This window comes from Myripristis murdjan, chromosome 8 (genome assembly GCF_902150065.1).
Source record: "Myripristis murdjan chromosome 8, fMyrMur1.1, whole genome shotgun sequence".
Lineage (NCBI taxonomy): Eukaryota > Metazoa > Chordata > Actinopteri > Holocentriformes > Holocentridae > Myripristis > Myripristis murdjan.
This window is the reverse complement of record NC_043987.1, coordinates 35,153,923-35,179,583: the sequence shown is the minus strand read 5'-3', so window position 1 is coordinate 35,179,583 and position 25,661 is coordinate 35,153,923. Positions and strand designations below refer to the sequence as shown.

Sequence of the window (25,661 nt, the reverse complement as noted above, 5' to 3'; positions counted from 1 at the left end):
TCAGTTTGACCGTTTATTCATCAACACCTGAAACGTGGTACAAAGCAATGGGGGTTTCTGTCTGGTGGGACTGTCCTTTCATTCCTCTCACCGCAGTGGTGTAAAAAAACACAAAAGTCACCTGTGTTTTCTGTTGGTGTCTGTAAACTCCAGAGAGGCTTGGTTTGGCTGGTTGAAGAGGGGAGGTGAATTTTTACACTTTACACAAGCATATATTATTTTCTTGTTGCCAGTGAAACAAAATGTCTTCTTTAAAAGGATCCTTGGTGTTGGTGATGGTAAAAAAAAAAACAAAACAAAAACAAACAAAAAAAGAGTCAGAAACAAAAAAAGTAGTGGTCCCAAACGCGACGATGCAGACGCCGCCACATCGCCGCCATCTTGTTGAAGTGCAGGCTTTAGGCAAAGTGGACCATCGGAGGCAATGTCCGAATGGAAACTTGTAGACTCGGGAACGAGGGGTCGGATTTTTTTGAAAAAAATTGCATTAGAAAAACGATTTGGTGGGGTTTTTTTGTAACAGAGAGATGACTAGAAAAAAATAAAACACACATACACACACAACAACAATTTCAAGTCCAGATTTCTCTTTTTACAAGAAACAGACGGGTCCAATTTCAAGGCCAAACTCTTGGTCTGGAGCACCAACGTCCATAGGAGCGATGTCAATGATGGGCAGGCGAGATGTTTTCGTTGTCTTGAAGTCAATGACTGTCTTGCCCCATGTACCGGTGTGTGACTGGAGGAAGAGAAGAAGAAGAAGAAGAGGGTTAGTTCAACACTGGAAAGTTCGACACTGGAAATTTCAGCCCTGCGTTTTATCGTGTATAAACTCTGATGTTCCTTACCGAGCATCCATCCTCCAGGACGCTGTAGGTGAAGCGGCTGTTGCCCTCGGCTCTGATCTCGATCTCGTTGGAGCCCTGGAGCAGCAGGGCCTTCTTGAGGTTGCCGGCGGCGGCGTCCATGTAGGCGACGCTGTTCTTGCAGTTGTAGGTGATGTTCTGGGTTGCCTCAGTGGACATGAGACGCAGGAAGGTCATCTGGATGTTGACGTCCTCAGGCAGAGAGCCCTCGCTGCCATACTCGAACTGGAGGGGAGAGGAGGAGAAGGAGGAAGGGACGGAGTTAGAGGCCGGTACAGGGAGACGAAGAGATGAGAGAATCGTAGGAAAGTACCAGAAGAAGGAGACGAAAATGGGATGGAGTCCGGTCGAGACTGGAACTAACAGGAAGAGGAGGGTAAAGACAGATGAAGCCGAGCGAGGTGAAGTGTGTTTACCTGGAAGCCGCCGGTCATAGCCTCGCCGAACCAGACGTGCTTCTTCTCCTTGATGTTCTTGCTGGTGTACCAGCTCTTGTTGGCAACAATGCTCTGAGTGGGGTTGACGCAGGTCTCTCCGGTCTCCATGTTGCAGTAGACCTTGATGGCGTCCTGAGTGCAGCCCTGGTCGGGGTCGATCCAGTACTCACCTGGACAAGAACAAGAAATTCAAGTTCAACCTTTATTCCAGGAGTTTTAAAACATTTGACCAGCCTTGACAGCCACTTCCTACTCCAGTGGCCCTCTGGCCTAAGAGGACCACCCACTCTTCTAGCAAACTTTTCTCATGTCCTAGACGTTCTGGAAGCCACTTCTATCTATTGGAACAGCAGGACTGCTCCAATGTAGAAACATCCCAAAGCACATCTTGTGTAGGCTGTGGTTCATCTTTTCAGATTCTTCATCTAAGCATCCCTGGACCAGTTAATTCCTCTTTCCAATCTCCATCTTGGACTGGTGGTACCAGCTACAAAAGTTTCCCTGGCGAGACTCACCGCTCTTCCAGTCAGGGTGGCACATCTTCAGGTCACGGCAGGTTCTGGCGGGATTCTTGCGGGTGCCGTCGGGGCTGCGGATCTGCTCAATCTGCTGGCTCAGGCTCTTCAGGGTGCTGTCCACCTCCAGGTCACGGTCACGCAGAACATTAGCGTCATCAGCGCGGTACATGCGGAAGGGATCGGGGGCCTTCTCCTGTGGCTGGGCAATGAAGCCAAGGTCAAATCCACCGCCGGGGGCGCCTGGGGCACCAGGGGGTCCAGGAGGTCCAGGAGGTCCCTGAGCAAGGAGGAGGACAGGAGGAGGAGAGAGAGAAGTTTACTAAGAGTATATCAATGACAATATGTTCAGCTGGGATGAGGGGACTTTAAACAAAATAGGAGGATAGACTGGTTGTTTGAATTTGCCGATCTACAAAAATCCATGGCCATTATCACAGATTAATTCATAATCTAAGCTGGACTGTGATGTTCCAAGTTAGGAGTCATGAAGGGTCAATGGATGACACATGGATGAACTGATGAGCAATCAGTTTAACTTACAGCAGGTCCCATCTCTCCAGAGCGTCCACGAGGTCCGGGGGGTCCGGTGGGTCCAGGCAGGCCGCTCATACCATCCTTACCAGCAGAACCAGCAGCTCCAGCAGGTCCCTGCAGACAATATGGAGGTCAGCTGCAAAATCTACACCCTTCCCTCCCATCAAACTCTAAATCCAGTGGATTTCATTCGAATTAGGTGGTGCAAGAACTTACTCTTGGTCCAGCGGGTCCAGAAGCACCAGCGGGTCCTTGCTCTCCAGAGGGTCCCTGTGGTCACACACACAGAAACAGCACTTAGATGGTGAAGTATTGGCATTGTGTCATGGTGTGTTTGTGTGTAGAGGAACCTACAGAAGGTCCAGGAGGTCCCTGCATGCCGGTGAATCCTCTGTGTCCCTTCATGCCTCTCTCTCCAGCCTCTCCGGTCTCTCCCTTGTCTCCACGAGCTCCAGCAGGTCCCTGTCAGGAGGAAGACGAGGAGAAGGAAGATAAGGAAGAGGGCAACTGTTATTTCAGAGGCTCTTGAGCAGTTTCCAGGATGCGGGCCAAGTTTTTATGTTTGTGACAAAATAAACAGTTTATGGTTTCAGGATGAACAAGTAGTGGAAAATCTCAGTGACTAAATCTTAAGTTTTCAATTTGTGGAAGAGATAGAGGATCCATCAGGTAGTCAGCCAAGGAATTAACTTCTTTACTATCCTTCAAAAAGCACCCAAATTTCCTTTCTCTCTCAATATGACCAGCAGGGGTCACTATTTTCAAACATTGGGACAAAATAATGGGTTCATTGTTCTCGCTGCAGATTCTTTTCCTTGTGTTTTGTTGTGCGGTGTGTGTGCTGGGTGTTTACTTACAGCAGGGCCACGAGGTCCAGCAATGCCAGCAGGGCCAGCGGGGCCAGCAGATCCCTGAAACACAGAAACCAGTCTGATGTAACTGCAGGTTCAAAGGCCACGAGACATCCGCATCTACCTGTCACTTCTGAGGATTAATGTGCTGAGCATCTTTTGCAAATGCAATCTCATGCAAAGCATTCAGGCTAATTCGGATCAATATGATGTGACCGATGTGAGGTACTTTCACCAAAATGAGGCTGTTCGTTGGCTAAATCTCAAACTGAGTTCACAGTCTTGTCAGGATGGGCTCGATACTCACAGTCTCTCCACGGTCACCAGACTTTCCAGCGGGTCCGACGGGTCCGGGGGCGCCAGGGGGTCCAGGGGCACCGGGAGCTCCGGAACTTCCAGTCTCACCACGGTCTCCCTAAAACACACACACACACACACATTTACTCTCACATCAGGTCAGGGTCCTCGGTCTGTGTCCACGGAGGGAAACAAGATTTTAAAAAAAAAATCCTCAGCAGAAACCAAAGTCCTGCGGCCGCTCTGAGAAGCTCGGCCGCTGCTTTGCTTCTCAATGAAAGCAGAAATATGTGAACTGGTGAAACTGGCCTCTGTCTGCACCATCTGGCAGCCATGTTGGAGGTCTTCAGCTCCGTGGACAATGTAGCTAGTAGCAGCTAGCATTAGCATGTTCTCAGTAACATGATTAGCATGATGTTGCATGCATTAATATGTCAGCCACAGCAGGACGAGTCATCGTGACGTGTGAATTTTGAATTTTGACTTTTGACTTTTGTTCCTCTGGTCCCTGTCCTGAGCTGCCTGAGCGTCGGTGTAGCCAGCAGGTGATGGTGTTACTCACTTTGGGTCCAGCAGCTCCGTCACGGCCGGCAGCTCCCTCGTTACCGGGGGCTCCCTGAAAACACACACACACACACACACAGCAGGTTAACCAGGACACACACACACACACAGTCTGCTGACGACGCATGTAAGAAGGTGCACTTGTTTGTGCGTACCTCACGTCCAGCCTCGCCGGGGGCTCCAGCCAGTCCAGGGGGTCCCATGGGTCCGGGGGGTCCGCGCTCACCTCCGGGGCCGGAGGGTCCCTGCTTTCCAGCCTCTCCCTGTGGGGGACACACAGCCGGTCAGAGCAGCTCCACACGGGGAGGCTTCAGTCTTTTGGACATGGATCATCACCTCTGAGCTCTAACTGCCATTATTTATTTTTAAAAAATGTTTTAAAAGTTGTACTTTGACCTGTGAGGGAGCTCATTTTCTTCTGGAAAGCATAAAGCCTCATTTTTAAAAAAAAAAAAAAAAAAAAGAAAGGAAAAGAAAATACATGAAAAATTACACTAAAATAAAAAAATTAAATATTTTAAAAATTCCCAAAAAAAAGAAAAAAACAATTAAATGATGTATATATTAAATAAAACGGATATATTAAAAAGTAGAATATAACATTTAAAACTGTCAGGTTTCAGAAGGTTCAGCTGCACTGAATCTGGAAGCTGTTTGCAGATCATTTGTGTGTGTGTGTGTGTGTGTGTGTGTGTGTGTGTGTGAAGCTGTGTTGGCTGGTGCATTTAGGACATTTTTTTTTTTGTTTGTTTTTTTTTTTGGGTGGCTGTGTGACTTACAGAAGGTCCGGGCAGGCCGGGGAAACCTCTCTCTCCTCTCTGTCCGGGCAGACCGACAATACCACGAGCTCCAGCAATACCCTGAGGTCCTGGGATACCAGCGGCGCCCTGCAGGGGGCAGCAGAGAGCAGAGACAGAGCCGGTCACACGTCAGGCTGCACACTCACAAAAACTGTACAGATCAGCGACGGGGAAACGGGGTCAAACTCTCAAGAGAAAAATTAAATGATAAGAAACAGAAAATGACCCAAGACATACGAGGATATGTGCATTAGAAATATGAAAAAATATATGTGCATCATATTTAAATATGTGCATTAATACTACTGGTGCATTAAAGGTAGAAAAGGTGAGCTGAATCAGTCCCAGTCCTTTAAGGTGGGACCTGGAGACTGTCCGTCCTGCTCTGGTTTTCACACTGAAGCATCTTTTCTCTTCTGTCCTCTGGTTTTATTTTACATTAAAGGAAATTTATTCTCAAATGATTAAAAACAAACAGCAAAAAAAAAGTTGTTCTTCAGCAGTGAGTCGGCAGAGAACCACGACGATGTAGATCTGCCATCGACTCCCACGAGCTGAGTCTAACGGGCCTCCTGTCTTTGTTCTGGACGTCCCGCTTCCTGTTTCAGGGCGGAAATGAAGGGATGTGATTGGTCACTTACACTGGGGCCCTCGGCTCCGGGGCTACCCTTCTCTCCCTGGGCTCCTGGGGGTCCGGCGGGTCCGACCTCACCGGTGCGGCCGGCGGGTCCGGTCTCTCCACGGTTTCCTTTCTGTCCCTCCTTACCAGCTGGTCCAGAGGGGCCGGGGGGTCCAGGGTTACCCTGAGGGCCAAAAACACACAAGTTCAAAACAAAAACAAAAAAACAGCTTGTGGAAGGTTTCCCTTTTTTGTGGACTATCAAAGGATTATAATTATTTTTTAAATCATAACTTAATCCCCAAATTATTCTAATTTATCTCATATTTAGGAAGGAAAAATCCTCTCAGTCCCATTTAATGCACTTTGCATCTTTTATTTCATCTTCATACTTCTCTCTTGTCTAGATTATTTAAATCTCCTATATTTTTAGAAATAACAGCAGCAGCAAAAACAAACATCATGGAAGCTGAATCAGCTGAAACCTGTCAGCTGAGCAGGAAGTGACATCACAGGAAGTACTTACAGAGGGGCCGGGAGGGCCGACTCTGCCGGCAGCGCCAGGGAAGCCAGTAGCACCCTGTGGAGACAGACAGGCAGGTCAGACAGACAGACAGACAGACAGGTCAGACAGACAGACAGACAGGTCAGACAGACAGACAGGCAGGTCAGACAGACAGACGCTCAGCTGTTCTACTTCCTGTCGCTCGTTAGACGACAGGAAAAGATGAAATATAATTTTAATAATCAAAGAGTTTTAGTGGTTTTATCCAGTGACCGTCTGTCTTCTCTCTGTTCATATCATAAAGTCCTGACCTCTGACCTCTGACCTCACACACACTCGCATGTGAAGCGTCGGGACAGACAGTAGAAGAAGAAGACGGAGGGACTCACAGGAGGGCCGGCGGGGCCGCGGGCTCCCTTGGCTCCGGTGTTTCCAGCGGGACCCTGTGATTGGACGAAAGCACAGCGTCAGTCTAACCCAGTCAGCCAATAGGAGGCCGTGCAGCAACACGTGGACAAACCCAGGACGTTTAGTCAGGAGCAACTTTGGAAACAACAAGAGAAGCAACAAGGGGACTGCAGCTCTGACATGTGACCACTAGGTGGAGACAGACAGGCTGCATGGAGACAGACAGGCTGCATGGAGACAGACAGGCTGCCTGGAGACAGACAGGCTGCCTGCAGACAGACAGGCTGCCTGGCTGGGTTTGCAGACGGAGGTTATGAAAAGGTTTACTAAAACAAACTGCACATAAAGCAGAAAGATATTGATCATAAAACACAAAAAATATGAATAAATCAAATGTCCTCCTTCATGCTGCATCGCTTAAGAAAAGGCTGACTTTCCTTTTCATATCATCAAAGTTAGTTAATAGCTGAAAAAGTGTGTGTGTGTGTGTGTGTGTGTGTGTGTGTGTGTGTGTGTGTGTGTGTGTTAGTGCACCAACCTGAGGTCCGGGGGCTCCAGTAGCTCCAGCAGCTCCGGGGGGTCCAGCGTCTCCCTTAGCACCGTTATCTCCAGCCTCTCCCTTAGCACCAGGCTGGCCATCAGCACCCTGAGGAGGAGGAGGAGGAGGAGGAGGAGGAGGAGGAGGAGGAGGAGGAGGAGGAGGAGGAGGGAGGAGGTTAATTCATTCATTAATTAATGCATCACAGAAATATGACATCATGTCCAGTTGATGCAAAGATAGAAAAGAAATATTTTCATCTGGATGGAGACGGAAGATGTTTCACATGAGGAAGAGGAGGAGGAGGAGGAGGAGGAGGTGATGAAGAAAAGGTGTCGCAGGAAGTGGTGATGCTGAGGCTGGAGGAGGAGGAGGAAGAGGAGGAAAAGGAGGAAGAAGAGGAAAAGGAGGAAGGAGGAGGAGGAAGAAGAGGAGTACGAGGAGGAGGAGGAGGAAGAGGAGGAAGAGGAGGAAGGAGAAAGAGGAGGATGAGGAGGAAAAGGAGGAGGAGTACGAGGAGGAGGAGGAAGAGGAGGAAGAGGAGGAAGGAGAAAGAGGAGGATGAGGAAAAGAAGGAGGAGTACGAGGAGGAGGAGGAAGGAGGAGGAAGAGGAGAAAGAGGAGGAGGAGGAGAAAGAGGAGGAATTAGGAAGAGGAGAAAGAGGAGGAGGAGGAGAAAGTGGAGATAGAGGAGGAGGAGGAGGAAGAGGAGGAATTAGGAAGAGGAGATAGAGGAGGAGGAGGAGGAAGAGGAGGAATTAGGAAGAGGAGAAAGAGGAGGAGGAGAAAGAGGAGAAAGAGGAGAAAGAGGAGGAAGGAGGAAGAGGAGGAGGAGGAGGAGAAAGTGGAGATAGAGGAGGAGGAGGAGAAAGAGGAGGAAGGAGGAAGAGGAGAAAGAGGAGGAGGAGAAAGAGGAGAAAGAGGAGAAAGAGGAGGAGGAAGGAGGAAGAGGAGAAAGAGGAGAAAGAGGAGGAAGGAGGAAGAGGAGGAAGGAGGGATGAAGATGATGAAGATGATGATGAGGAGGAGGAGGAGGAGGAGCCTGTCAGAGTGGGCTGCAGGTGTTTGTCATGTGGAGACTTAAAGCAGCAGGGAGGGGGGCGGGGCCACCGACACCGCCAGCCAATCAGCAGCCAGCGGCTCGTTGACTGACAGAAAAGGAGCTGCTGGGAAGACGGGCTTTTAAAGGCCCCGCCCCTTTAAGGGTTTGACAGGCAGGGAGGGGGCGGGGCCACGCAAACCATGTCAAGAGGACGTGCATGGAGGGAGGGATGAAAGGATGGAGGGATGGAGGGATGGAGGGATGAAAGGATGGAGGGATGCAGTGGTGCATTCTGGGAGACTTACAGGAGGTCCAGCGAATCCAGCAGGTCCAGGTGGTCCAGCCTCACCGCGCTCACCCTGAGGAGGAAGAGGAGGAGGAGGAAGAGGAGGAGGAAGAAGAGGAGTTAGCCGAGAACTAAGACCTCCATGTTTTTACTCTTTCTTTCTTTCTTTCTTTCTTTCTTTCTTTCTGCTGATTTTTAACATGATGACAGAATTCAGCCTGAAACCGTTTCTGTTAGTTTTGCTCTTAAAAAAACGGCTCCTACAGCCAAAACAGACAGACAGACACAGACAGACAGACAGGCAGACAGACAGACAGACAGACAGACAGACAGACACACAGACACACACAGACACACACAGGCAGACAGACAGACAGACAGACAGGCAGACAGACAGACAGACAGACAGACAGACAGGCAGACAGACAGACACACAGACACACAGACAGACAGACAGACAGACAGACACACAGACAGACAGGCAGACAGACAGGTACTCACAGGGGCTCCGCGGGCTCCAGCGGGGCCGACGAGGCCGGCGGCTCCGGGCTCTCCCTTGTCTCCGGGGGCTCCGGCGGGTCCGGGGGGGCCGATGGGGCCGGTCATACCGCGAGCTCCGTCCTTACCACCAGCTCCATCAGCACCCTTGGCTCCTTGGTCACCCTGGGGAGGGGGAAGGGGGGGGTAAAAGTTACTTCCTGTTTATTGACAGCATTTCTCTGGTGTGTGTGTGTGTGTGTGTGTGTGTGTGTGTGTGTGTGTGTGTGTGTGTGTGCTGACTCACTCTGTCTCCCCTGAGTCCGGGCAGGCCGGCGGCGCCGCGCTCTCCGGGCATTCCCTGCAGTCCGGGGGGGCCCTGGGCTCCGGGGGCACCGGGGGCTCCAGCGTCTCCCTGCAGGCAGACAGAGAGAGAGAGAGAGAGAGTTGAGGTGAGGCTCGCTCGCCCCGCAGGGCGGCCCCGGGGCCACACGCTGCCGCCCCGGCCTCGGCCCTCGGGCAGGGCTTACCTTAGCACCGTCGTTTCCTGCTGCTCCGGGGGAACCACGGGCACCGCCGGGTCCGATGGGGCCGGGGGCTCCACGCTCTCCAGGGAAGCCTCTGTCACCCTGTGGGGGGGGGGGGGGAGGGGGGAGGGGGGAGGGGGGGGGCACAGAGGGTCAGTTAAACCGGAGCGATGCTACAGGAATCTCTTCTCTCATGTTAAAGCAGCAGCAGCAGCTGGTGACTGGAGGCTAACACTGAGAGGCTGAGGGTTCAACGCCCAGCTGGCCACAACACATCTGATTAGCATGCTAGCTAACGTGGCTAACATCAGCTAGCATCATCATGTGAACAGCAGCTGGCTGGTCGCGCTGCCTTCACTGACTGCAGGACTCAGAGGCTTCGTTATGCTAACCTGGTTTGGGGCCGCACGGTTAAAACATGACTGGATGTTTTTAGAGGTCAGCTGGGAGTCACTTTATCACATGACCGAGCACGCTGTGCCACGGGCGGCCATGTTGGATCTGGGACCGTCCCCGTCCCTGATACACCTTTCTCATGGCGGCCATCTTGGCCTGAACAGCTGGCTAAACAGCTGTTCCTCTGGGTCACTTCAGTCAAACCTAAAGTTAGCTGGTTAGCTAGCACGCTAACGGTTTGTTCAGGTGAGTGAGCTCTGACTCACACACAGCCAGCTAACAGGCTAACAGGCTAACAGGCTAACAGGCTAGCTGGTCGCTGCTCTTATTATGTTAGTGAGGAGGATGAAGGTGATGCTGAGGATGAAGAGCGACTTACTCTGGATCCAGCGGGTCCAGGAGCTCCAGCCTCACCAGGCAGACCCTGAGGAGAGAGAGAGAGAGAGAGTCAGTGTTGGACCTGTCAATCAGAGATCCTTAAATGTGATTGGCTGGCAGGTGCCCAGGTGTGTCAGTACCTGCTCTCCGGGCTTGCCAGTCTCGCCAACAGCACCCTGAGGTCCTGGGAGACCCTGGAACCCAGGAGGTCCAGCAGCACCGGGCTCGCCTCTCTCACCAGAGGGACCCTGGGGGGGCGCAGGGGGGGGGGGGGCGAGTTAGAGGTGTGCAGTTTGATCAGAGAAATCACATGTGTGTGTGTGTGTGTGTGTGTGTGTGTGACTCACAGCGGGTCCGGGGGCACCAGGAGCACCAACATCACCGTCCTTACCGGGGGCGCCCTGCGGAGGAACAGCAGGCTTTCAGAGAGCAGCCAGACTCTACACACTCGAGTAGAATAGAATAGAGTAGAATAGAATAGAATAGAGTAGAATAGAATAGAATAGAGTAGAATAGAGTAGAATGGAGTGCAGTAGAATAGAGTAGAATAGAACAGAGGACTCACGGTGGCACCAACGGGTCCCATCACTCCTCTCTCGCCGGGCTTTCCACCCTCACCCTGAAGGAGACATTATGACAAAGATGTTATATGTAGCGGAGATGATCCACTCCCATGTGTGTTTGTTACAATGTTACTCAAAGATAGGAGACACGACAGCAGTGGAGATGCTCAGCCGTAACACTGTAACACTGAAAAGAATATCTCTAAGCTTCTGATCAAAGATGTTTTATATGATGAAGATGCTCGACGGTTCTCAGGGTATTTGAGATATTTGACAGCAGTGGAGATGCTCGACTGTTTTGCAGCTCTCTAGGCGTCTGATCAGAGATGTTTATCATAGTGAAGATAATCAGCCACCACAGTGAGACCATCTCACAACGTCTGGTCAAAGATGTTATATGTGTTGAAGATGCAGTGAAGATGTTCTCATGTCATTTTTTTGTGAAACTGACGCTTATATTCCTAAACTTCTCATCAAAGATATTCTATACAGTGAAGATAACCAACTCCTGAACCTCTCATATTGTCAGCGTTAAAGCTTTACACAGCGGCTGGGACGCCGTGGTAGTGTTATGACATTTTTTTTTTTTTTTTTTGTATGCTTCTGATCAAAGATGTTTTCCAGCCGGTGAGATGGTGCACTCACAGCGGCTCCCTTGGGTCCGGGGAATCCCATGACTCCAGGCTGGCCTCTGGCTCCGACGGGGCCAGGGGGTCCGGGGCGGCCATCTTGTCCAGCGGGTCCCTGGTCACGGAGATTGAGATTGATTATTTATTGCAGAGTATTACATCATTAATACTTTGAAAGGAACTATTGTTCCTGGTTTCAGACTACATGCTGCTGAGAATGCTGCTCGCCGTTTACTGAATGCAGGACTTTTATTTTGAAAGATTTTTTTTTTTTTTCAGTACAGTAGTGATGCTTTAAAGTATTCTAGTTCTTTTATTCATAGCTGATTCTCAAGCATTTGCACCATTTGGCATCCCGCACTGAATTAAGAGCGCAGCAGAGGGGATATGAAGATGAACTCACAGTAGCTCCCAGCTTGCCGTCAGGTCCAGGGCTGCCAGGGCTGCCAGTCATACCCTGCAGGTCAGAGGTCAGAGGTCAGAGGTCTGTCTGCACAGGAACGCTGACACACAGAAAAAAAAAAAAAAAACGACAGCAAGCCGGGGAGTCTCACCTTAGATCCGGGCATACCGGGCTCACCGTTGCGGCCGGGCTCACCAGTGGCACCCTTGGGTCCAACAACACCGGGGGCACCGCGCTCACCGGGGGCACCCTGACAGAGAGAGGGGGGATTCAGTTGGGTGCTGATAAAGTCACATTACATTGTGTGTGTGTGTGTGTGTGTGTGTGTGCTGCTCACCTTGGGTCCAGCAGAGCCATCAGCACCAGGGAAACCACGACCACCAGGAGCACCCTGCGGGACAAATCAAACACCCCCGTTACAGAGAGAAAAAACAAACACACCCTGCTCCCAATCCCAACCAATCCATGCCACACATTTGTCTGGCCCATAATGCATTGCACTGTGGGATGGCCCAGAGGGACATGAGCGCCCTCTCTCCTGTAGTGCGTCATGTGTTACAGGATACGACTGTGAGGCAACATGGCCGAGAGCAACGTCCTCATCATGAGAGCTGCTGAGCTCTGATAAAGGTGAAATCTGCCCAAACACACAGCACGGTGCTGCAGAGATGCCATCGACTGCAAATTATATTTTCCAGATTAGATTATTGTCATTTAAATATTTTTTTTTCTGTGAAAATCAAAATTATGATGAAAAAATGATCATTCCTACTAAAATTGTCAAATCACACATATCGTATCTCAATCAATCACAATATCTCTGCCTCATCATTCAGCCTGAGTGGAGACGACTTCAGGAAATAACATGTATGGAAGTTTAACAGTGTGTCTGCAGGTTGGACAGTGTGTGTGTGGAGGTTGGACAGTGTGTGTGGAGGTTGGACAGTGTGTGTGTGGAGGTTGGACAGTGTGTGTGTGGAGGTTGGACAGTGTGTGTGGAGGTTGGACAGTGTGTGTGTGGAGGTTGGACAGTGTGTGTGGAGGTTGGACAGTGTGTGTGTGGAGGTTGGACGGTGTGTGTGGAGGTTGGACAGTGTGTGTGTGGAGGTTGGACAGTGTGTGTGCAGGTTGGACAGTGTGTCTGCAGGTTGGACAGTGTGTGTGTGGAGGTTGGACGGTGTGTGTGCAGGTTGGACAGTGTGTGTGCAGGTTGGACGGTGTGTGTGGAGGGTGGACGGTGTGTGTGCAGGTTGGACGGTGTGTGTGCAGGTGGACAGTGTGTGTGCAGGTTGGACGGTGTGTGTGCAGGTTGGACGGTGTGTGTGGAGGGTGGACGGTGTGTGTGCAGGTTGGACGGTGTGTGTGCAGGGTGGACGGTGTGTGTGCAGGGTGGACGGTGTGTGTGCAGGGTGGACGGTGTGTGTGCAGGTTGGACGGTGTGTGTGCAGGTTGGATAGTGTGTGTGGACGGTGGACAGTGTGTGTGCAGGGCAGACGGTGTGTAAACGGTGTGTGTGGCGTTGCGTACCCGCTCTCCGGGAGCTCCACGGCCTCCTGCAGCACCAGGCTCTCCTCTGGCTCCTCTCTTGCCCTCCTCACCAGCGGATCCGGGGGGTCCCTGAACTCCAGCAACACCCTACACACACACACACACACACACACACACACACACACACACATCATGGCTTAGAGGTGTGTATCTTTACATGTGCATGTATTTTAACTCCCATCGATGTGTGTGTGTGTGTGTGTGTGTGTGTGGGAACTTACAGCCTCTCCCTTAGCACCAGGCTCTCCCTTGGGTCCTGAGGAACCAACCTCACCCTGACAGAGACAAACAACAACACAGGCAGTCGTCAACAACAAACAAATAAACAACAGAAACGCTCCTCAGCAACAGATAAACACACAAATTGTCAACAACAAAACAACAAAAATAATAATAATAATAATAATAATCAAACAACAAATAATAAGAAAAACCAACAGATAGAGCTGCTAACAACAAACAAACAAACAAACAAACAAAGTGCGTGAGCTGTTTGCCTGCTGCTCTTTGAGTCCTGCACTTTTTTGAGTCAGTAACTTTATTATTATTATTTTTTTTTTTTTCTACGTCAGTGAACTATTTCACTTGGCTTCATTTGAAATCCATCAGATTTACAGGCTTCAGAAACAGACATAATTATACACAACATCTGCCAGTTTGGGAGCCACTAACATGACATTAAAATCCTCCAGCCTGGTTTTCTGCCTGTTTTCTGCCTGTTGTCTGGCTGTTGTCTGGCTGTTGTCTGGCTGGTTGCATGCGGTTATTTTTACTCTGATTGAATCTGCACTGGACTGCAGTCCGTGTGCCTTTAGACGGGCGGAGTGTGTGTTACTCACGGTGTTTCCCTTGGGTCCGGGGGCTCCGGCAGCACCCTGGGGTCCGGGGGGGGCCACGAGGTCCGGGGAAACCGGGAGCTCCAGCAACACCAGAAGCACCCTGCAGGGGGCAGCAGCCACAACAGCACCGTCACACACTGAGAGCATGTCACAACGTCTGTCCATTGACCTGCGCTGGGAATTGAACCAGCAACCCTCAAACATGCCACAGAGTAAAGTAAGAGAGGAGTCACTCACAGGGGCTCCCTTGGGTCCAGCGGCTCCATCAGCTCCGTTGTTTCCCTGAGAGAGAAGGAAGACAAAGGTTTTCAATAAAAAAATCCACCAATCCCACGTTGGAGTTTCTAAAGTCGATTCCTGCTATTAGCTTAAGACTTTCCTCCTTGGCTTGTTCTCCTTAAATAACTGAGGATTTAAATTCTGAAACGCTATCAGAGATACCAGCTTCGGGACAAGATCTCAATATCAGAAGTTCAACATGCAGTATCTTGAAGATCTACGGGATCCAGTCGGTTAAAGTCTCAGTTCACCATCGACTGATCCATCGTTTGGCTTCATCTCATCAGCTCTTTTCCCTCTAGGAGGTTTTAAGGAGGATTTAAGGACTAATCCATAAACGATGATCACAAGAGCCAAGACCACAACAACAGTGTCTGCAGCTGAGGGAGTCTGGGCCTTTAGACGCTGTTTGACATCCATGCAGGCGCAGAAACCAGCGCAGCACCTCTGATCTGCTCAGTCTGAAGACCCGATCTTCAGAACTGGACTCGTTCAGTTTGAGGAGGTCCAGGAGATCTTTTTTTTAGCGATAGGTCTACCCTGCTCTTTGGGTCAAAAGCTCGTATCTTATTGAGGAACTGGTTTTTCTGCCGGTACTTACGGCGGGTCCAGCAGGGCCAGCGGGTCCGGGGTTACCGGGCTCACCACGGGCTCCAGAGGGTCCCTCGCCTCCACGAGCACCCTGAGGTCCGGCATCACCCTGGAGGACGAGGAGACACAAAACACAAGAGTCAGTGAGACTGTCGGGGATGGAGTGATGGGTGAAGGACAAAGAGAGGAGAGGAAAGCAGGAAAGTTCTGGAAGGAAGGTGAAGGTCACGGAAGAAAAGGACAAAAAAAAATACTGCTTTTTAAAAATCTCAACTTTCAAAATGATTTTTTAAATTAAATTTCCTGTTCAGATTAAATGACCCCTTTGTGACCCCTGTGGATGTTCTGGGTCAAAGGTCAAAGGAAGGTCAAAGGAAGGTTAAAATGAGGGTCAACTGAGCTGAACAGACTGGGAGAGAAATGGATGGAGCAGACACGAAGGTAAGATCAGTGTTAGCCTCAACACTAATCTGCCCAAGACCCCCAAACCCTGGGGGACAACCCCGGGGTTTTTGGTGGGCTTCTGCCACCTAGTGGTGGCACAGAGGGCTAAAGAAAAGAAGAGAAACACAAAACAAGATGAAAAGGAGGGTGAAGAAGATCATTTCCCACCAAGATGGAGGAGAAAATAAAAAGAGGAGGCATCTCCATCACATGTTAGAGGTGCATCAGGTGTGGTCGTACCTTGGCTCCGGGGCCACCGGGGAATCCAGGAGGTCCAGCGGGGCCGGTGGGGCCCTGAGGAGAAACACCAGGACAACAACAGTCAGAGGAGGCTCTGAACACAGCAGATTAACACACTGACTCAGAGCTCATGAGCTACATGTCACAAGAAAGTTCCCTCAAGCGTTTTTGTGAGGAACCACCCAGATGTTCCTGGGTGTCCACTCTAAAAAATAAAGGTTAATTTATGGTTCTAAGATTCAAACAGAGCCAACAGGTACTCTGGGTTCCTCACTGGACTAACACTGACAGCCATATCCCTCAGGCATTCTTCAGTATTATTCTGTTAATGAAGGAGTTCCTCAGGGAACCGTGTGCGGGTCCCCAGGGTTCTGATGTGTTTGTGGAGTGAGAACTTACTGGAGGTCCAGCAGCACCAGCAGCACCATCGTTACCACGAGCTCCCTGCAGGGGGCAGACACAGGACGGGTTAACTGATCTGAGTGGTGGACTGGGTGATTGATTAGAGTATTTATGGTGTGTGTGTGTGTGTGTGTGTGTGTGTGTGTGTGTGTGAGCAGACTCACAGCAGCTCCAGCAGCACCAGCACGGCCTCTCTCACCAGGCAGACCGCGAGGTCCCTGAGGGAGAGAGGAGCCGTTAGAGACACAAAATCCAAAATCAAACTGATCGATGAGAGCATTTTTTAAACTGAATTTTTTTTTTTTTAAAGAACAGATTTTTAACACGTTCTTTTATTGTCTTTGAAAAACTGAACAACAATAAAAAGTGCATAAAAATATACTTAATCTAAAAAAAAAAAAAAAAAAAAGATGGTGTCCCCATTTCACTCACCATAGCTCCGGGGGTTCCGTTCTCTCCGGGGGCTCCAGCCTCTCCCTACACACACACACACACACACACACACACACACACACACACACACACACAGAGGCAGGTTAGATGGTTAGATGGCTGGAGGGCCTAGTTTCTTGTTATTTTGATCAGCCAATATTAAAATCAGTAATGTCTGATGAAGGGAACAGAGAGAGAGAGAGAGTGAGAGAGAGAGAGGGGCGAGAGACATAGCCGGACAGTTACCTTGGGTCCAGCAGGGCCGGTCTCTCCCTTGGCTCCATCCATACCGCTGAATCCCTGCAGACACACAGACAAGGTGATGAATTATGGTCCAAATAAAAGGGTTTTTTGTTGTTTTGTTGTTTTTTTATGATGATTGTTGAGGTTAAGTTGCTCAAACAAACAGAGACGCCATGTTGGCTCCAAACTCACTCTGTGTCCCTTGATTCCGGGCAGACCAGGGGTTCCTGGGAAACCACGAGCTCCCTGAGAGAGAGAGAGAGAGAGAGAGAGAGAGAGAGAGAGAGAGAGAGATAGAGAGAGATTTGACACGTTAGCATGGAGTCTGCATAACTCAATTTGTTTTTGTCTTTCCTCTTTGAATTTGAATAAAGTTTTTGTGTGTTTTTAAGTTACCTGAGGGCCAGATGGTCCACGCTCACCAGGGCGACCGGGCTTTCCAGACTCACCCTGAGAGGGAGAGAGAGAGAGAGAGAGAGAGAGAGAGGTGTTCATTGATCTGGACTGAAAGAGAGAAAGAGAGAGACATAGGTGGCGAATGGGAACCAGTCCAGGTGACTTACATCCTCTCCGTTCTTTCCAGGGGGGCCGGCGGCTCCACGGGGGCCCATGGGACCCTGCACACACACACACACACACACACACACACACACACACATGGGTTAGGGTTAGGGTTAGGGTAAGAACAGGGCAGATTACAGTATGTGTGTGTGTGTGTGTGTGTGTTGTCATATTTGAGTTAAATGTGTTGTTGAATGTGCTGATAGAATCATAGTGTGCTTGTGTGTGTGTGTGTGTGTGTGTGTGTGTGTGTGTGTGTGTGTGTGTGTGTGTGTGTGTGTACTCACAGCAGCTCCAGCCTCGCCAGGCTCACCAGGGGGTCCAGTGAATCCCTGAGGTCCCTGCAGGGGGCGACAAACACACACAGTTAAAACACTGCAACGCTGCAGACTGTGTGGCTGTGATTGGCTGATCAACTGATTGAGGATCAATAACTCAAGCAGCAGATCTACTTTGTTTCCTGTGATATTTATATGTTTATTATATGTACTCATCTTTGCATGAGAGGCCTTTTAGTATCTTTGTACTTCTTTTTTAGCTTTTAGTGAAGTAGTCCAAAGTCTTTTTAAGGCTTGTTTATCTAAAATCTGAACTTTTTTTTTTTGCAATTTCCAAATTTACAATTACAAGAGTTTAGTTATAATTTTTTTTGCTGTAAAAAGTAACTCAGGAACTTTTTTTTTCTTTCACTTTCCCACGAGAGCTTTTATTGTTGTAAAAGTATCAGCAGTACTTCTACCTATTACAGCAACTGCTGCTGTAGTAGTACTTCCCAGTACTGTAGTGCAAACACAGTATTATATTCCATATCATGCACATTAAAGGTGCACTACGTAAAATCTCAGAGTGCTGACTGTTAAAAAAGAGGAATAAACACATAATCCATCAATGAGCTGGTGAGAACCGTGTGCACTTTGCGTACTGCACCTTTAATGACAGGAACATGAACTCACTGTCGGAAAAGTAATGTTTAATCAACATTTCAAAATAAATAAATAAATAAATAAAATGAAGGATTAAGGACTTCCCTTTTTGATGAAAATGATCTTTGCAGTTAATAAGTCAAATAAATTTAGTTCATTAAATAATCAAGATGATTTGTGGCATTTTATTTTTTCTCTAATTCGACTTGTTTTAACTCAAACTGTTGAGGAAAGCCTTTCGTTAATCAGCTGTGGTGATTTTTGTCTGTTCCTCTGTATTTTCATCAACATAAAAACAACATGATGCTCCAGCAGCTGCGGCACCACAGCGCCCCCTTGTCTCACTATATGAAATCACAAATAAATCTGCAGATATCGGTGAATTTATGAGTGCTTCTGTTTGGCCTTAGGAGCTGAGGAGGGGGTGGTGATGTCATGGTGATGTCACAGTGATGTCACGGTGTGTGTGTGTGCAGGAAGTGATGCGTGCAGCGAGCAGGAAGCAGGAAGAGCAGCACTCACGCTAGCACCAGGAGATCCAGGGGGTCCACGGGGTCCCATGGGGCCCTGTCAATCAAACAAAGGGGAGGCGGGGTCAACAGTCGCATCAACGTGATCAAAACACACACTGATGACAGACATTTGTGTGTGTGTGTGTGTGTGTGTGTGTGTGTGTGTGTGTGTGTGTGTGTGTCGTACCATAGGTCCGGGAACAGGCATGGCAGGGGATTTCTCATCGTAGCCGCCAGACATCTGAGGGGAGAAGTTCTGCAAGAACACAAACACACACACACACACAGGTTAGTGACAGCAACACACACACACACACACACACACACACACACACACATACTTGTATACTTGCATGTCTGGAAAACTTAAAAATGAATCAGTTCTTGTTGTTTCTTATTTCTTGTAAATGTGTCCTATTCTGTCTCTTTAGCTTATCATGTTTAATTAGAATGGGAGTCAATGGGAACGTTAGCCTAGCGTGGTAAATCTGAGTGGCAGTCAATGGGAACGTTAGCCTAGTGTGGTAAATCTGAGTGGCAGTCAATGGGAACGTTAGCCTAGCGTGGTAAATCTGAGTGGCAGTCAATGGGAACGTTAGCCTAGCGTGGTAAATCTGAGTGGCCGTCAATGGGAACATTAGCCTAGCGTGGTAAATCTGAGTGGCAGTCAATGGGAACGTTAGCCTAGCGTGGTAAATCTGAGTGGCCGTCAATGGGACCGTTAGCCTAGCGTGGTAAATCTGAGTGGCCGCCAATGGGAACGTTAGCCTAGCGTGGTAAATCTGAGTGGCCGCCAATGGGAACGTTAGCCTAGCGTGGTAAATCTGAGTGGCAGTCAATGGGAACGTTAGCCTAGCGTGGTAAATCTGAGTGGCCGCCAATGGGAACGTTAGCCTAGCGTGGTAAATCTGAGTGGCAGTCAATGGGAATTCTAGCTTATTGTGTTTACTCAGGAGTGGAACCTTTAGGAACTCAGTCAACCAATCATACAACAGCATCTCCACTCCCACTTCCTGTGCAGCTTCCTGTCTATGCTAATGAACTCCTGACCCCATCACCTTTTGACCTTTTGACCTTTTGACCCCTTTGACCCTTTGACCTACATGTGAGTGACAGTGAAAATCTGCAGGCTGAACCACTTCCTGGACTCATTACATCAAAACCCCAAACTCCTTCTGGTAACCCGGCAACCAGCACAAAACACAAGGCATTATGGGTCTTGGTGTGCTCCTACCGGCCTGAACACCACCGAAGAAGACGAGGAGGTGTGTGTTGGAGTGTGTTGGTGTGTGTGTTGTACTCACTCCACCGAGGCCGGGGGGTCCGGGAGGGCCGGGAGGTCCGGGCAGGCCGGGCTCTCCGGGGATGCCGTCGTTGCCAGCGGGACCGGGCAGACCCTGTGGGGGGGGGGAGGGAGAGGGTTAGGCTCAGGGTCAAAGGTCACAACATCTACAGAGTGGAAATGTGACTCTCAGCTCAGTAACGGTCTCGTTTGGTTTCTGTCTCGCCGCCCGCCTCCCGGCCACTGGAAACCATGACGACCGCCGTCCGCCATGACCAAACAGGAAGCAGGTATGTTCTGGCGGCCGTCATGTGACCAGAGCAGGAAGTAGGGACCGGGTCAGAGCAGTCCTGACACCGCGAGCCGCGACCTGACCGGACGGGACGTTCTGCGTCCGGACGAACAGGAACCGGTTTTTAACTTTTACCCCTCGGAGAACGAGGTTTTTAACTTTTACCCCTCGGAGAACGAGGTTTTTAACTTTAGACCCTCGGAGAACGAGGGCAACGGGCAGAATCATTTGATTTCTCTCAAAAACAGAAGAGGAAGGAAACTAACAGCTGATCAGGAAACGACCCGAAAAATCAGCCAGAAAAAGAGAAGCCTTTCCTCCTGCGACGCTCAGCAGCTCTGAACACACATTTTCATTTTCTTTTCACTTTTTGTTGCTTCCTTGTAAATCTGCGGCTCGTTTCCTGCTGAGCCGGTCGTGTTTCTGAGGCGGGACGCTGGCGGGCGATCAGAGGGAAGCGAATCGATCGACGAGGAATTAAATGGAAAATCTCAGATCCTCTGAGGTCTGAGCCGCCTTCATGTGGCTGCCAGCAGCTGATTGGATGCCTGGTGGATTTAAAGTTGGACTATGCAAAAAAAAAAAAAAAAAAAACTGAGGACTGACTGAAGTGAGGACTGTTAAGACTCAACTGAAAAAACATAACAAACAAACAAACAAACAAAAAAAAGTGATCGGTGAGCCGCGGTGGACTCCGCCATCCAGTTTCATGTGTTTTTGCCAGTTGAGTCAAAATGGTCCTGGATTTGGGCGTGATGCACCTTTAGGCTGGAGATCACTTCACTGCTCTCAGGAAAATGTCAAAATTGTCTTGTTTCAACGTTTGGAAAATCCGACTGAAAGCCTGCAGTCTGTCAGACCCTGAACGCACCGCGGCGCTCCAGCCGGACAGGTGGCGTTCAGGTGACTGCGGAATTTAACCAGCAAAGCATCATGGGAACACGGAAGAGGACTGGGAACCTACCCTGTCACCCTTGGGTCCTCGGGGTCCCTTGGGTCCCTGGGAATAAAAAAACAAAAAGAGAAGAGAAAAAAGTTTGGTTAAATAATAAGTTCAATTCCACGTGGAGATCAGACACATCAGGATCAATCACATGATCAGTGACTCATCAATAACCAAAGCAGAGCATTTTGACCGGTGGCCAGCTGCAATCTCTCAACTGATCAATAATCAATTTCGAGAGGTGAAGTTCATCACCAGGCGACATCCGTGGATATTGATATGGATAATCAATACTCTAATCAGAAGACTGTACATGTTGAATTTAGATGTGTGATCAGGAGATAGTCTGAACCTAGATAACACTGATCTGATTCATCCAATGATTGATCAATAAAATAATCAATATTTACCTGAGGCTCCTGCAGACCTGCAATAAGAAACACAAGCACAGAGTTAGAAGACAAAAAAAATAAATTAATTAAAATAAATTAAAAAAAATAAATAAATAAATCAAACTGTCAGCCTGAGGTCAGACCTGATGATCAGTGACTTAAGAAAAAATACAAATATTATTAAATTAAATGAAATCAAATTCAATTTAAAAGTGGGATTCAAAATAAAATGTAATTAAATAAGATAAAATATGCTTTTATTTATCCCACAGTGGGGAAATCCCCCATGTCAATGAATTAATTAGATTATTAAATGGTAAGATCTGCAGGTCACACAGCTTCCGTTTTTTCCCATAAGCCACTGGGGGGAGTGGGGAGTGGGGTGTGTGTGTGTGTGTGTGTGTGGGTTGGGGGGGGGGGGGGGGGGGGTTGAAGGTGAGTTCAGGGTCAAACGTGAACATCTGAGAAAAAAATAAAAGGCTGAGAAAAAATTTGAGGAATTTTCCTTTTGGAAAAGACGAGAAGCTGGAAAGAGGGGAAGAGTTTGGGAAGCAGGACGGAGGAGAGAGACGGGATGTGAGGAGGAGGAGGAGAGGAAGAGAGGAGGAGGAGGAAGAGGAGAGGAGGAGGAAGAGGAGCAGGGTCAGTCACCGTCATCGGGGCAGATGGGGCAGCACTCGTTCTCGGGGATGACGGGGTTGGGACAGTCGATGAGCTCGTCGCAGATCACCTCGTCGCACATGACGGTGCCGCTGTCGCACACGCAGATCTGACAGGGCTCGGGCTTCCACACGTCACGGTCCTGAAACACCTGGCCGTCCAGCGTGCAGCTGCCGCCCGCACCTGGACACACACACAGGTCAGAGACAGACAGGTTAGAGACAGACAGGTCACACACAGAGAGGTACGCAGGCAGGTACGCAGACAGACAGATACGCAGACAGGTACGCAGACAGGTACGCAGACAGCAGAGACGGAGAGACAGGTGGGCGAAAACCCCCTGACTGTCTTTTATTTTGAAATGTTTTCATGGAAACCTCTGCACAAATTCCCTTTATTTGTTTTCACTTAAAAATAAATAAATAAATAAATAAAATTCTGCGTTGGCCCATGAGGATGCATTTTTTTAAAATTATTTTATTTTAATTTAATTAATTAAATTATTTATGTAAAATGTCGAGTATTTAATGTAAAGAAAAATAAAATAAAAAATAAAAATAAAAAATCCCAACTGTAACCCTAAAAGAAAAACTTAAAAGTAAAAAAGTAAAATAATAAATATGTATGTAAATAGATAAATGGTTAGACAGTAGATTAATAAATAAATAAATAAATAATATTTATAGCAGAAGTAAGGAACACAAACCAATGATGTTAATAATAAGAATAATAATTTCATGATTTCATTTTTTTTATGTAGATATTAGTATAGTATAATAATCCAGCAGCAACAAAACACCCAGAGCAAAGTCATCAACATTTTCAATATTTTAGCAAACAGGAAAACCTTTTCAAAATAAAAGCCCTGCTGCACCTTTGGGCTCCTGGTTTAAAAAATGCACACCTGGCTGTACAGGTGGCACACACACACACACACACACACACACACACACACACACACACACACACACACACACACACACACACACACACAGGCTGACAGACAGACAGGTCACTGCACACCTGAAAGAAAATAAACTCTAATCCAGAACTGTAATCAGTCATGAAATATTAAGACTAAATAAATGACATGAATCTGTGTATGTGTGCATCGGCTTTCAGAGGCAGAGGCCTTCACTCTCAGAACACAAAAACACAACCAGGCCACAACACAACTGAGAGAGACCCAGAGGGGCCCTCAGAGGAGCCTGCCTCACTTCCTGTTTGGCCCCTGAGCTGGGGTTAGGGTTAGCCTCAGGCTCAGCCTCAGGCTCAGGCTCAGGCTCAGGCTCAGGCTCAGGCTCAGGCTCAGGCTCAGGCTCAGGCTCAGGGTCGACCCAGAGGCCGGGGGCCGGCTGGGCTGCGGTGCTGGGGGCCGGCGGCGAGGCCTCCGTCGCCCCTGCAGCATCAGCCCTCAGCAGAGCAGCTCGCCGTCACATTTTCCAGCGTTCAGCCTGAACTGCGTCACTTTCGGCGGAGAGTCTGCCGTCTGCTGCTGCTGGGGTTTTGTAAATCTCCCAGCATGCCACAGCGCTGAGCTCAGAGGCCTCGGCTTGGCAGGGAGCGCTGGAAACTCTGCATGTGCATGTGTTTCCAATTAGAGCCACAAAGAAGGAGCGAGAGGAGAAGAAGAAGAGGAGGAGGAGGAGGAGGAGGAGGAGGAGGGGGGCAGAGTGGACGTGGCGTCCAGATGTGTCTGCAGCTGCAGGTAAAGGCCTGCGGAGGGCGCTGTGAGACAGGCCAGAGAGCCGGAAACCACATCCACGGGCCTGCCAGATGTGGAGGCCGAGAGAGAGAGAGAGAGAGAGAGAGAGAGAGAGAGGGAGAGAGAGAGGCTGAGTTTCATTCCAGACAAGAAAAGCATCTGGAAAAAGTGAAAAATCGCAGCGTCTCATTTTTTTTTTTTTTTTTTCCGTCTGGTCAGATGTGGATGGAAAAAGCTTCCAGCTGAAACCTGAGTCTGATCCTCACTCCCTGTTTTAGATGCCACTTTTGTTTCTGCTCTTTGCTTTTCCTCTTCCTATTTCTGTTTACTGGTTCATTTATTTCTTCGTATACATAAAATGCAACATTTACCTATCTTCTGTTTCTTTGTTTTTTTAAAAAATCTTTTTGATCTTATTTATTTATTCCTTTGTCTACAGTATTTTTTTTCTCCATGTATTACATTTCTTTCTTTTTCTGACTTTTGCCTTGTAAAAAAAAAGGGCTCTACATTTCCCAATAAATTAAACAACAGCCAAAGCTGCGATATTTTGAATAATTTTGAAAAGAAAGAAAGATTATTAAGAATAAATCATTAAAAACCATCTGTGTGCTCCTTAAAGAAACGTGAGCAGCTGCAGGTCAAATGTTTCCACCAGACAAGACTGCGCCTGCTCTCCTCCTCCTCTCTCTCTCTCTCTCTCTCTCTCTCTCTCTCTTTTTCCTGCCTCGCTCGCCCACCTGGCCAGCTCCACATTTGGCCCGGGGCTGCAGATTTCTCCGTCTGTCCCGCACAAAGTGGGTCTCTCATCTGTTTTGTGTCCTCTGTCCCGTCCAGAGGACGTGGAGCTGAGCCGGCTGAGCTCAGAGGAGAACAGGCCGAGGTGAAGCTCTGTGTTTACCACAGTGTCACCGTGATGGAAGCCAGGGGGACCCAGCAGCACACGGCTGGGGCTTTTTGCTTTTCTTTTCTTTTCTTTTTTTAAGGAGACGATAAGAAGTTTGGGTTTTCTGAAAAGTTGAAATGTGCAGGTCGCGGCTGTCAGTCAGAAACAAAACGCCTCGCCTGGAGGAAAGAGAGCAAAACCTGCAGCAACTCGCTCTGCATGCAGGGAGGGGGGTGGGGGGTGAGAGAGGGAGAGAGAGAGAGGGAGAGAGAGAGAGAGAGAGAGAGAGAGAGAGAGAGAGAGAGAGAGAGAGGGAGAGGGGCCTTCTGGGGATGCCCGATGCATTACGCACATACAAGCTGCACCAAACTGTCTGTCTGTCTGTCTGTCTGTCTGTCTGTCTGTCTGTCTGTGTGATCATCTACTGATTAGGACAGAAATATCTCAATCTGTGCATAAAAACTTCTCGTCTCTAGTTTCCTTCACACTTCTCATCTCTAGCTCTGAGCAGCCGTCCACACAGCCAGGACACAAGAGAAGATCCTCTTTAAAAAAAAAAAAGAAGAAAAAAAAAACAGAGAAGCCATAAGCAGAGCAGAGAAGCTCCAGTAAAGCAGAGTGCTGACTTACGGTCATCCTCGCCCTGCGCTCTGACCAGGAGCGCCGCTGCGCTCAGCAGCAGCGCCAGCCGCAAATCCACAAAGCTGAACATGTCTAGATACTAGACATGTAGACTCTTTGAGGCGAGAGAGGAAAAAGTTCTTGTTTTTTCTTTCCGCTACACTCCAATCATACAGGGGTGGTCGGGTAGGGTCCGCTACGTTCACTGTCCTCCTGACCCCAGCAGAA

The 25,661-nt window shown here is 48.8% G+C and overlaps 1 protein-coding gene across 1 annotated transcript; it reads right to left on the bottom strand.

The window, feature by feature from the left end:
* Positions 1 to 25,661, bottom strand: col1a1a (collagen, type I, alpha 1a). The gene is given in 50 exon segments (XM_030057745.1): positions 1 to 739; positions 849 to 1,091; positions 1,283 to 1,473; positions 1,819 to 2,098; positions 2,362 to 2,469; positions 2,572 to 2,625; positions 2,710 to 2,817; positions 3,213 to 3,266; positions 3,514 to 3,621; positions 4,066 to 4,119; positions 4,223 to 4,330; positions 4,847 to 4,954; positions 5,509 to 5,670; positions 6,013 to 6,066; positions 6,381 to 6,434; positions 6,938 to 7,045; positions 8,285 to 8,338; positions 8,767 to 8,928; positions 9,050 to 9,157; positions 9,273 to 9,371; positions 10,045 to 10,089; positions 10,184 to 10,291; positions 10,391 to 10,444; positions 10,609 to 10,662; positions 11,252 to 11,350; positions 11,639 to 11,692; positions 11,790 to 11,888; positions 11,976 to 12,029; positions 13,166 to 13,273; positions 13,408 to 13,461; positions 14,026 to 14,076; positions 14,078 to 14,125; positions 14,263 to 14,307; positions 14,906 to 15,004; positions 15,580 to 15,633; positions 15,979 to 16,023; positions 16,146 to 16,199; positions 16,414 to 16,458; positions 16,660 to 16,713; positions 16,849 to 16,902; positions 17,053 to 17,106; positions 17,220 to 17,273; positions 17,505 to 17,558; positions 18,663 to 18,707; positions 18,840 to 18,908; positions 19,957 to 20,049; positions 21,191 to 21,226; positions 21,580 to 21,596; positions 22,213 to 22,404; positions 25,443 to 25,661. Coding segments are annotated over 50 exon segments (4,338 nt in total). The 5' UTR covers positions 25,525 to 25,661; the 3' UTR covers positions 1 to 592.